Raw genomic sequence first — 11,190 nt, forward strand, 5'->3', positions numbered from 1 at the left:
TATAAATAGAGTATGATTTATTCATCTAAGTGGATAAGTCTATAATAAAGAAGCACTTCTTTTTATAGAAGTAGAAATAAAAAAATATATACTTACTGAAATCCTAACATCGTCATTGTTCCCTACCACCATCGCCGCACCCCCCGGTGACATTCTATAGGTCAAACCCTCACATGATTATAGTATCCTCGTCGCCGTGATGCCATGAGTCCACTTATCAGATTAGTTGATGCGATGCATCAATCTCAACTCTGAAATATGTACACACATTGAAGCCTGGTAGTCCAGCCGAGGACATATGTCGGTGCATTGCCATGACGCCCGTCTGGCATCTTGTGCCATTGTACATACTAGGTAGGTTGATCGTCGTTGGGTTGATGTGGTTCTACGGCAATCTTAGACGTGAGCAAACCATGCCAAGGAAGGGTGGATGCGACACCAACACCGACGACATTGTCGGCTGTCTTGTCGGATGCCGAAGTATCGGCAATTAAGGGATGAGGCCCATCTCACCTACTAATAATATATTGATTCTGTATTTGCATGTGATTTTTTTTGGTGTAAAACCTTGATCAGACATTACATGAATTGACTTTGCACTAATAATACAAGTTTTATTCATTGGAACTGAGGTAGTAAGATGCCATTGTAATAGTATTATTTTTCGTAAAATTAACAATAGTAGATTCCATAAAAAATGAGTAACTGAATAAAAACGAGGAGCCGAATATCACCCCCCTTAAAAAGCAGCTAGGATAACTCCACGCGAGAAAGGAAGGGAATAAGTTAGATCTATTTCCCACACAAAATAGATAGCTAGCGGCTCCACAGAATCCCACCTTGTGTCTACGCTATTTATCTGGAACTTGATAGGGTTGGGAATTTCACATGTACCAACGATGGTTCATGCAATCATAGTCCGACACGAGACCTCATGAAAACCTAACATCGTCATAGTTCCTACCGCCATTGCCGCACCCCATTTCGGTGAACATCTACAATTTGTTGAGCTCAAACCCTCACATGATTAGAATGGCCTCATCGCCACGCCATGAGTCCACTTAACGGATTAGTCAATGCGATGCATCAATCTCAACTAGGAACTATGTACACATAGTGAAGCCTGGTAGTCTGGCCGAGGACATATGTCGGTGCATGTAGTACTAGGTAGGTCGATCGTCATCGCGCTGGTGTGGTTCTACAATCTCAGACGTGAGCAAAGCATGCCATGGAAGGGCGGGTGCGACATGGACACCGACAATATTGTCGGCCGTCTCATCGGATGCCGAAGTGTCGTCAATTAAGTGATGACGGGCCCATCTCAGGTAGCTGTCGATGAAATGCCCGCGCTGGATTTTGGAAATGTGCCACGCTACTAGCTGGTACTTCAAGTCGTCACGGTTGTACAGTACATCCATATATATTTATTGGGTTGAAACAGTCGAGAAGAGTCATTAATGGAGTACCATGATTTATGGGATTTATTAAGAAATCGGGCATATGAATCGGCCGGCTGATTCTATCCCAGCAAACTTTATGGGATTGCCATGAAGACCAGCAGCATCCAACAACGAAACCCCAATCCCCTCTGTTCTTGGTTCAGTCGTGTCCATCTCCTCGCACCCACACCTCTCCAGACCCGGCGGCCGGCGCCGCCCCTCCTCCCATCTGATGGCCGGCCGCCTCTCTCCTCCGCACCAAGTGCGTCCCAGCGCGCAAAAACCTAGCCGCAGTAGCCGGGGATAGGGATGCCGCTGCGACTGCTCCTCCTCGCCGCGGCACCCCACCTCTGTCCGCTACTCCATCTTAACGGACCAGCAGCCGCCAGGCCAGCTCCATCTCCCACGGTCAAGCTCCGCCGCTGGGGAGTGAGTGGCACCCTCCAACCACCGCTGCGTGGTCGCTCACCTGCGTTGCACGCTGTCGAACGGAGCGTGGATGCGGACGGCACCACACAAGGCGGGATACGGTGGATGGCCGGACCTGAAAAAGTATGCAGCTTTTTCTATTTCCCCTTCCGCCCTTGCATTCCACTCCATTGCGCATATGGCTGCTCGGCTCACATATGTGATAACCTAACTCGAATTCTGCTGTGAATTTCGCTTTGCATAGGTCAAATTGAGGTTCCCTCTTTGGTGGTCTCCACTCTCTACCAGGGCTGTGGTTGAGTGAAAGCCTATTCCAGGAGGCGTCAATTTCGTGCAGGAGCCCGCCCCCAATTCCCACTGCGGCTACCTCGCCTCCACCGCTGGGAAGATTCGTCAACATCGGCGTCCAAAGGTCAATTGTTTCTTTGTGGTCGCCTAGGATTTTGGTCTGACTAATGCGACAATTGGTGATTTAGCTATTGTCGTGCCTATGTTTACCCATTTATTGGATACACTAGTACTAGTTGTACTCGTGCGTCCGAGATGGGCTTTGTTACTCTTCAAGTTACTTCGGATTCGACATATTTGTTTTGCCTGTGATTCAGCAAACGCTTGTGCAGTTTGTATAAATTTTCGTGTTACATGTTTTGCTGATTATTACATGCATAGAATTTCAGTGTGTCGTATGCTTTTAGTTTGTCCCCAATCGAACCATAGCAAGAAAGGCAGTGCCTTGCTCTAGTGTTGATTGGTCAAATGGGATGTAAGACTACTGTTGTAGTTAAAATTTGCTCTTCGGTCGTAGTTTGATCGATATGATGATAAGTTTGTGAGTAATTAGAGTAACAAGGAAGCGTGAAATCTTCATGAGATGCTTTTATTTGTTACAAGTATGTATATCTTTGTAATATATGAAATTTCCACCAAATTATTTACCATTCAAAATCGGAGGTTAAACATTCATTTGCACACCTTGGTTGGTCAGTGGCATGATGACTTGGATTGTAGTACTAGTTTTTCCCTCTCTATCATGTGCCTTCCACGAAATACATTGCTAATTTGCCATGAGTCATTACCTACAATCATGCCTGTTAAATAATTCATGATAATCTGGCGATGTTTTGGATGCAATAAGCTATTGATAGTTGTTACTTGTGTGAACTCCTTCAATGAAGTTGTCAAGTAAAATTCTCTTATTCTATGGCACAGATCTTACTTGTTCAATCATCATTTCCATGTCTTATTCTCTGTCTTTCGAAATATACTAGCTCACTTTGCTGTTCTAGTATACTCGCAGAGGGAGGTTTTTAACGTTTGTGTTTCTGATGATGCTCTGTGCAGACAACGGGCACCAAGAATCCTGGAATTGTTGGCAAATATGGTAAATACATTTAAGCTCTCCAGATTATTATTTAACATTCTGGTGAATGTATGCTAATTGATGTGATCATGTGTTGTGTCAATGTTGTATACATACCAGGTATGGTTTCTGATACACAATGATTGTATTCGTCACCTTCGCTTGCCCTCATGCAGTTCTTCAACTGGAAGAACGACTACACTACTGCCTCAAGGCATAGAAGTCGGTGGCCTCCGTCGTATGCCCACACCGTCGAGCACGATTACCAGGTACTAGGTCAAGCAAGGTACCTGTCATACCTGGTACCAGGTCAAGCAAGGTGAGTTCCATAATTTCTCCTACCTGTCATTTTGTTTTGTGCTGAAGTACATGTGTGCCATCCTGATGTAACGTCGTAATACTCTTTTCTAAAGTATTTCGAAGTACTGATTTCTAAAATATTTGGCAGGTATCATCACGCATGTCTGATTTTGAAGTCACTTCAGATACTTTACAGAGCACTTGAGTCTGTAGGGTCCCAATTATGTAGGTGGATAATCATGGTAATGAATTGGCAGTAATTTCTCATTTTGTGTCTGCATATGCTATTCATAAATATTGAGCTCGCTCTGCGTTTGTGCTAGTACTTCAGTGAATTCAAACATTTTGTAGCCCAATGTATTTTCTGGACTAATCAGTTCTGATTGTATGTATGTTCACTAGCCATGGACTACAGCAAGAATCTGCATAGTATTTTTCTTAAGGGAGCAATTGTCACACAACTCAAAACTGTGCACCTATTTGGGTTGCAAAATGAACTCAAAAAGCTTTCTAAAGTATTTAACTGATGGCCTCCACTTCTACCCGTTCTTAGAAAAAGCAAACCTTTTATTCATAATTATTTTTGTTTTTCATTTAAGCTTGTTAAAAAAATTGGAGACTGCAGGGATGTTTTTGTTTTTAACCACAAAAGTGCATACTAATGGGAAGACAAACACGAACTGTTCAAAACTATTAAACTATGTGCTTCCACTTCTTGCTTAGAAAAAACATCATTATTGTTTTGTTCCTTTTATGTTTCTGCTTTAAGTTATTTACAAAATTTGGACGTTGCGGTGATGTTTTTCTCGTTAACCTATGAAGTGCTACTAATATGAAGACAAACTCTACTTTTCTTTGCTTACAATAAAAAAATATTCGTTTACTTTCTTTTCTGTCTCTAATTTCAGTTTTGTCAAGTTTTGGAGGCTGCGGTGGTATTTTTCTTGTTAACTGAGAAGCGCTTACTAACATGAAGACAAACTCAAACCACTCAAAAACTATTTATCTGAACGACTCTACATTTCTTGCATACAAAAAAAATTATATGTTCCTTCTTTGTTTCTGATTGATCTTTGCTACTATATTTGGAGGCTTCTATAATGTTTTCTCGTCAACCTGAGCTGTGCTTATTAATATTAAGGCAAACCACGGATTTCGAGTCGACGGGTCGTTCTGGGGCAGCGACTGACCTAGAGACTAGTCAAGACTAGTCTCAACTCATGTTTAATGTAGGATATAATATAAGGCCGGGGACAGGGGAGTGGGGGAAAACCTGGGCAATTTCTTCCAATGGACAAGACCTTCCTCTTGTCCATGAACCAGCAACCTACAGGTTGGGGACAGGGGAGTGGGGGAAAACCTGGGCAATTCCTTCCAATGGCCAAGGCCTTCCTCTTGTCTATGAACCAGCGGCCTACATGTTGGGGACATGGGAGTGGGGGAAAACCTGGGCAATTCCTTCCAATGGCCGGCAGGTTCTTGCAGAGGCAGCGGCCAAGGGAGAGAATGCAAAGATGTGTTTTGGCTTTTGGGGTCGAGCGGGGGAAACTATCTCTCGATCTAAGTTTCAAGGGGACCACGGGTAAAATGGGAAGGCGAGGAAAGAATGAAAAAAAATTATGGCATGTGGGGTCATTATTTAAGTCGATTGACTCACAAACCTGGACTAGTCGATCGACTCGATCAACTCATCAAATGATTGATGAGTCGAGTCGAATGGCCGAGTCGACCTTGCAAATGCGACTTGTCGACTAGTCTTTCGACTCGAAATCCATGAGGCAAACTCACAACATTCAAACTATTAAACTGGGCACCTCCACTTCTGATCTTATTTGGCCTGAAGCCCACTTTTGTCGGTTGTATATGGTTTGACACTTCTAATTTGGTTAGAAAAATTCTCTGGTTGGTCCTAAACTAATTTACTTTGGCCTCTGGCATTATTGGTGGCATTATTGGTTACTGTACTTGTTTGATTTTATATTCAGTTAGACAAACTCTTGTTGGAGTTCATTGGATTAGCATGCTTTTTAACATGTACTTGTTCGATTTTCTATTTGTGTTTTATGGGAAAGTTGTCTCTGTTTGACTATCATCAATCATTGCGGACTGGTAAATGGGCGGGTAACATAATTAAGCTTGTCTTTCCTGTGTCGAAGCTAGACTTGAAACGACTAATAACTATCGCTAAATAGAGACAACTATCTTTCAGGTTGGCATCTTAGCCTGTAATTATCCTTGTTGGCATTTTGAGGATGGCAGTAGTTACATTAGTAGGTGTCATGTGACTCCCAATAGTTTGAATTTGATACTTTATGGCCATCATTTAGATCATTTTTCATGCTTTGTCCTTTGCTGTTGCACTTTCTTGCCCATAGATTCATCCTTTGCTCATTGCTCACATGGTCACACCTGATGGCTCAATTTTACAGGCTAGGGCTACAGACCAGTGCTGGCGCAACTCCGCCCTCTCTCGACAGAACTCTCGTGCTTAAGGACCATAGCATTTTTGGCGTCTTCCTCGAAATGTCACAGGTAAATGGCATCATCTCTGCAACTTATGTCCTCCATCCTGGTCATAAAATCGGTACTACTTGCCTACCTTAATAATTACCTGAAATAATGCATTTAAGTTTTTTCTGTATCTATATGATGCTCCAAGTACATTACCAAGAAATAATTCATTATATTCTGATGCTTTTAGAATGGTTAAAAGATAGCCTGCTAATTTGAAAATAACAAGCTGCAACAGTCATTCCTTATCTAGTTTGGTGGAGATATATCCATGGGATATGCTTGTATTTGTTTTGTCATCGTTTAACATGCATGTGGGTGTATTACTGTATGGTGCTGAAATTTTTATCATGCCATCGAATAACTCCATGCATTTGTAATTTTATATTGTGACTACAACAAGAGAGAAGGTCATTGGATGTTAGTGCTCCTCCAACCGTGCGAAAAACAGCAGGGCAAGCTTTCTCCTCCCGAGATCAAATGGGATCACAAAAAAGATTCACGGGAAGGAGTCGGTGCTGAACCTTGTAGCAACTCGTGCTACTCATGGGGCTGGTGATGGGAGCAGAATAATTATTTCTTGCTCTGAAGGTGCAGCCTGTGTACTTTCTTAGGATTGTTTTCTTTTTAAATAGTTATAGTTACTCATGAACCTGATTAATATAGTGTCATTTGAGGCCATGGTCCTTGTCAACTGTTACCCTGTAGCCCCTTATCCGATATAGGTACTGTGTAATTTTATCACTAATACTGAGAATTTGCAGCCTTGTATAGGTTTTACTGGTGAAAATAGAAGTCTGCCTGCTAAGCTTGTACTTTTAATTTTTCAAATAATTTTTCTTTGGTCTTCTTCCGGGAGTTAATGATCACTGTTTTTCAGTGAGGTGTCATCTTGACGAGGATCCAAAAACCTTCAAAGTTTTGGCAATGCCGCTACATGATCCAAAATGTTCTGCTTGCTTGCCAGTACAATCACATGGGCATCTCCCCACATGGTAAAGTTCTGGCTGTAACAAGTGGACCGACGTTGCAATCATTATGTTCAGAAACTGGTGCAGTTTTGGATACAACCGAGAAAGCTCATGCAGGTGTGTAATGTTCCTATTTTCTAGGGTGAATCCTCTTTAGGTTCCTCTGCTCTAAAATTGTATGGCTGTGACGTGTTCTGTATTATATGGTCATCTGATATATATCTGGCACTGCTTGGGCTCTACGGACTATCCCAAATGGTAATGTTTTATTTACATTGCCTTGTGATCTGCGTCTTTGGTATTTGCTAGATCTTGCAATCGAGCTTTTAGAAAAATGCTTACTTTATTCTTCCAAAAAGGAAGGTTAAACCTCCATGCATTTGACCTACTTAGGTTAATAATGCATACAATGGCATATGTGTACTGGATCTGCTTAGCATCTCAACTGTTGGCACACTGTAGTAGTGATATGTGATATGTTTGCTGATATACTTCATGTCCCATCATCAGCCTTCTTTGTCACCATCAGTAAATCATTCTATGTAGTTTCATGTTGTAGGTGTTCCAGCCTCACTCCTGAAAGCAATATTAACCCATCATTAGCTATGATGTGTAATAAAACACTTTCTGTGAGCTGGTACCTACACTGCTCTTTATGCCGTTGCAAAGGATATTTCTCAAGTCTGATGTGCTTATAGTTATGGTATATTACTACATTTCTACTTATTTGGATGATAGTTCTTGTATTTGTTCTATGTAGCTGATTATGTCTGCAATGTTCTCTTATAGTTGTTGCTTTGAACATTCAACAACTAAATTGCCACTACTATTATTTTGTTGCGGAAAGATGCCTTCGTTTGGCCGATGCTGCAGTTGTAGCCTGATGTGTTTGTGAAATGTGTTGATAGTTGTGTGCAATTGCAAATTGTAACCACAACTTGACTGTTTTGAATTCTGAATGATATGGTGTTATACTGATTGCAGGCCCGAAGAGGAGGCAGGCTATGGTTGCCCCTACCCCTGATAAGGATGAACCAGGCCATCTACGTGCTCACCACCGATGCTACCGAGTGTGCCTTCAGGACCATCAAGAGTCAGGGTCAGGGATGCATTTATGAGTGCCTTGCTACACCATAAGCTCTACCTCTCGTCCAATAGGTACACCATAAGCTGTCACTTGTGTATTGCCTGTCACGTGTGTATGAAATGAATACTCGCGCGATCATGTATGCTAAAAATAAATTGGTTGTTGCAGCTGCTCCAGGCGCCTATCAATGGTGAGTGGTGTTACAGGAAATAGTAGGCTGCTGTGGGCCCCTCTGTGGAGCTGGAGCTATGCAGGACGGAGCGAGGGAGCCATGGCTGCCGGACTCTGCTGGCTGGAAATGGTTAATTAGATTATTTCTTCAAGTGATGTTGTAGCTAGTTGTATACTTGTAAGTTGTGACCTCAAGGTCCAATGATTTAATTCAACCTATTTATTACCATTTTGTCCAGTTGAACGTGAACAGGTAATTTGATTTGCTCTACACGTTCACATGAGTTTTTCGGATACATGGATGTGTTTGCTGTTGCAGATTAGCAGCACGGAATAGGAATTGGCTGGCTGGAAACAATTGGTCCTCGGGTTTTTTAAATGGATATCTGTATCGAAACATGACTCAATGGGTAAAGAGAAGATACATTTCTCTGTCTATAATTTGAATGCTTGTAGTGATTTGACCCCAGTGATGGTATTTTAGATGAAGCATGTTGAATCCTGATTTCAGTATCTATGTCCGTCAACAAACTTATATGTACACAATGTTGATGGCTGGGAAGGAGGAGATGTTGGTGGCAGATAACATGCTGATCATGAAAAAGGGCGAGGTGAGATGAGATGGATCGCTGGCATTGTTGTGTGATGAAAGGGGCGAGGGAAGTCATAGTGTGTCCGAGATCCGGCCCCGCTGGGTTTATTTGGCACGCACATAGAAGAACATCAACGGTGTGAGGTGAGGTCAATTAGTTGTCTAATTTGGATGGAGACAGAGATGAGCGGTTGGTTTCGTCATTGTTTGCACATTTGAAGTTGAGTAGTTTGTTTAGTTTGCCTGATGGATGGGTAGAGAGCTGAGCGGTTGTATATTTTGAATTGTTTTGGTTGAGACAAACCGACTTGGTTGGCATCATGTATCTACTGTTTGCATATTACTTTTTTTTAGATGTGTCTGCATATTACTTGAATGCATGTCAATGGTAAACTTTTTGCCTAGCGTTAAACGAAACCTGGCATGAGAGCCCTTGCTAATCAATGATAAAAACACAAGAGAAGAGGATTTTAGGCCTAGCTTAGAATCTATGTACGCTATCCTTGTAGTATTAGTTATGGCACAATGCGTAAGCTATTCCTCCAGCTGCATGAGTGCCTCGGATGTGAACCGTTAATTTAGCTATGCAGTTACCCAGAAAAATCAGCCTTAATTAGGGGGCTTCACAGTCCCCAATAGTTGAGCCTTAAATGTTATAGGGCTTCACAGTGCCAGAAAATCGAGCCTTGCTCCACGGTCCCAGAAAATTGAGCTATAATTATAGGGCAATGAATCACCCCCCGCATTGCATTGGAAGCAGATTTTCAGGGCGCTTTGTTTCAGGAGAGCTCCTTGCCACATCAGCGATCCGATTGAATGACTCATCTCCACCGTCCACCACTTCTTCCATCGTGTAGCAAGGAGAGAGAATCAAAACTAGCTCATTCCCATCGTCTTCTTCCCTCAAGCCTGCCTTCCCCGTAGCTCTATAAATACAAGGCCATTGTCACACACCGCGTGTGGATTGCGCGTGTGACTATGACTTAGACTTTGACTCTTGCTCGGAGAGGAGAGGAGAGGAGAGGCCATGATGCTCCGGAGGCGAGATGGGCGTCGTTGTCACTGGTCGGCTGGAGGCGAGCTAGGTGCTGTGCTCGTCCGCCCATGGCGGCCTGGTGCGCCGGCGGCCTGGTGCGCCGGCGGCCTGGTGCGCCGGCGGCGTTGCGGTTTGCGGGCCTAGATGGGCTTGCACGGGCCCAGATGGGCTCGAGCGGGCGACTCCCCCTTCATGGCAGCGCTGGCTCTGCTCTGTATCTGCGCCTACGGAGGGCTGTCCCCTTGGTGGCCCTCCGGCGGCGGTGGTGGCCGGAGTGCTCCGGCGGCAGTAGCGACCCAACTACCAGGAGGAGCAGACCTTCTCGGTCTCGTTTCTGGCCGGTTTTGGGTGGCTGCTGCGGTGGCTTTTGGTGCGTTTCGCCCTTCTCCATCAACCTCTAGTTGCCTCCTGCTGCGGTGGTCCAGGCCGGCTTTTGGCGCGTCTCCATCTCGCCGTTGGGCGGTCTTTGGCCCGGGTGAAAACCCTGCTCGGTTCTTCCGTTGCGGACCACGGTGACACCTGTGGGTGCCATCTCCCTCCTTGGAGGCGTGGTTTTGGGTCCTGACCGTTCCTACCCTCGATGCCAGGGGAAACCCTAGGTCTGTCTTGCTGGGCCGTGCAGCGGCGGCGCAGCAACGCCGTCCCCTTCTTGAAGGCGCTGTTTTGGCTGAGAGGGATGGCTCTCGGTGATGGTAGCCTCACCGGTTTCACGCTCTTGCTCCAGGTGTGAGTCTCTGGAGCGCAATGTACGCAATCGCCAACACGCTTGTCGACCCATTCCCAAGTTTGGCCACACCCTGCCAATCACACGCTTCATCTTCTAGGCGTATGATGTGGTACGTTGGTCTCGGCAGTTTGGGAAGTTGGTCGTGTTGTTGGAGTTGGCTGTGATGCGGTTTGGAGACTCTGTGCCCCGCCGCCTCGCCATTCTTGGGTTGAGGTTGGGCAAGGTGTGCTTTGCGTCGGTGTTGTAGGAGTGTGTTGTAAGCCAAAAGGCATGTGTGGTGTTGTAACCATTCTTGACGTTTCTTGTCAGCTTAATACAATGACGCGCACGCTGTTGCGGGTTCTCAAAAAAAAAAAGCACACATAATAATTCTTCAAATTTAACCTCCAAAGAAGTGAATTGAATCCAATCGAGACAATACAAGCTGTCTATTTTTTTTTTTGGTTAGGCCTGCTATCTGTCATACGAAGTATATATGGATCAATGTATCATGATGCATGTACATGCTCTCTTATTTATTGGCTCTCCCAAGAAAGAAACAAGAGAGACCTACACAGATCGTATATC

At 44.1% G+C, this 11,190-nt stretch overlaps 1 protein-coding gene across 1 annotated transcript; it reads left to right on the top strand.

Moving 5' to 3' along the window:
• The first annotated feature begins 2,164 nt into the window (after positions 1-2,164).
• LOC124660346 lies at positions 2,165-6,061 on the top strand. The gene is made up of 5 exons (XM_047198152.1): positions 2,165-2,280; positions 3,210-3,249; positions 3,405-3,547; positions 3,677-3,770; positions 5,958-6,061. The coding sequence occupies exons 2-5, from the start codon at positions 3,247-3,249 to the stop codon at positions 6,018-6,020; spliced, it is 303 nt and encodes a 100-aa protein (XP_047054108.1). The 5' UTR covers positions 2,165-2,280; positions 3,210-3,246; the 3' UTR covers positions 6,021-6,061.
• Positions 6,062-11,190: the final 5,129 nt, after the last annotated feature.

Source organism: Lolium rigidum, chromosome 6, assembly GCF_022539505.1.
Source record: "Lolium rigidum isolate FL_2022 chromosome 6, APGP_CSIRO_Lrig_0.1, whole genome shotgun sequence".
Classification (NCBI taxonomy): Eukaryota; Viridiplantae; Streptophyta; class Magnoliopsida; order Poales; family Poaceae; genus Lolium; species Lolium rigidum.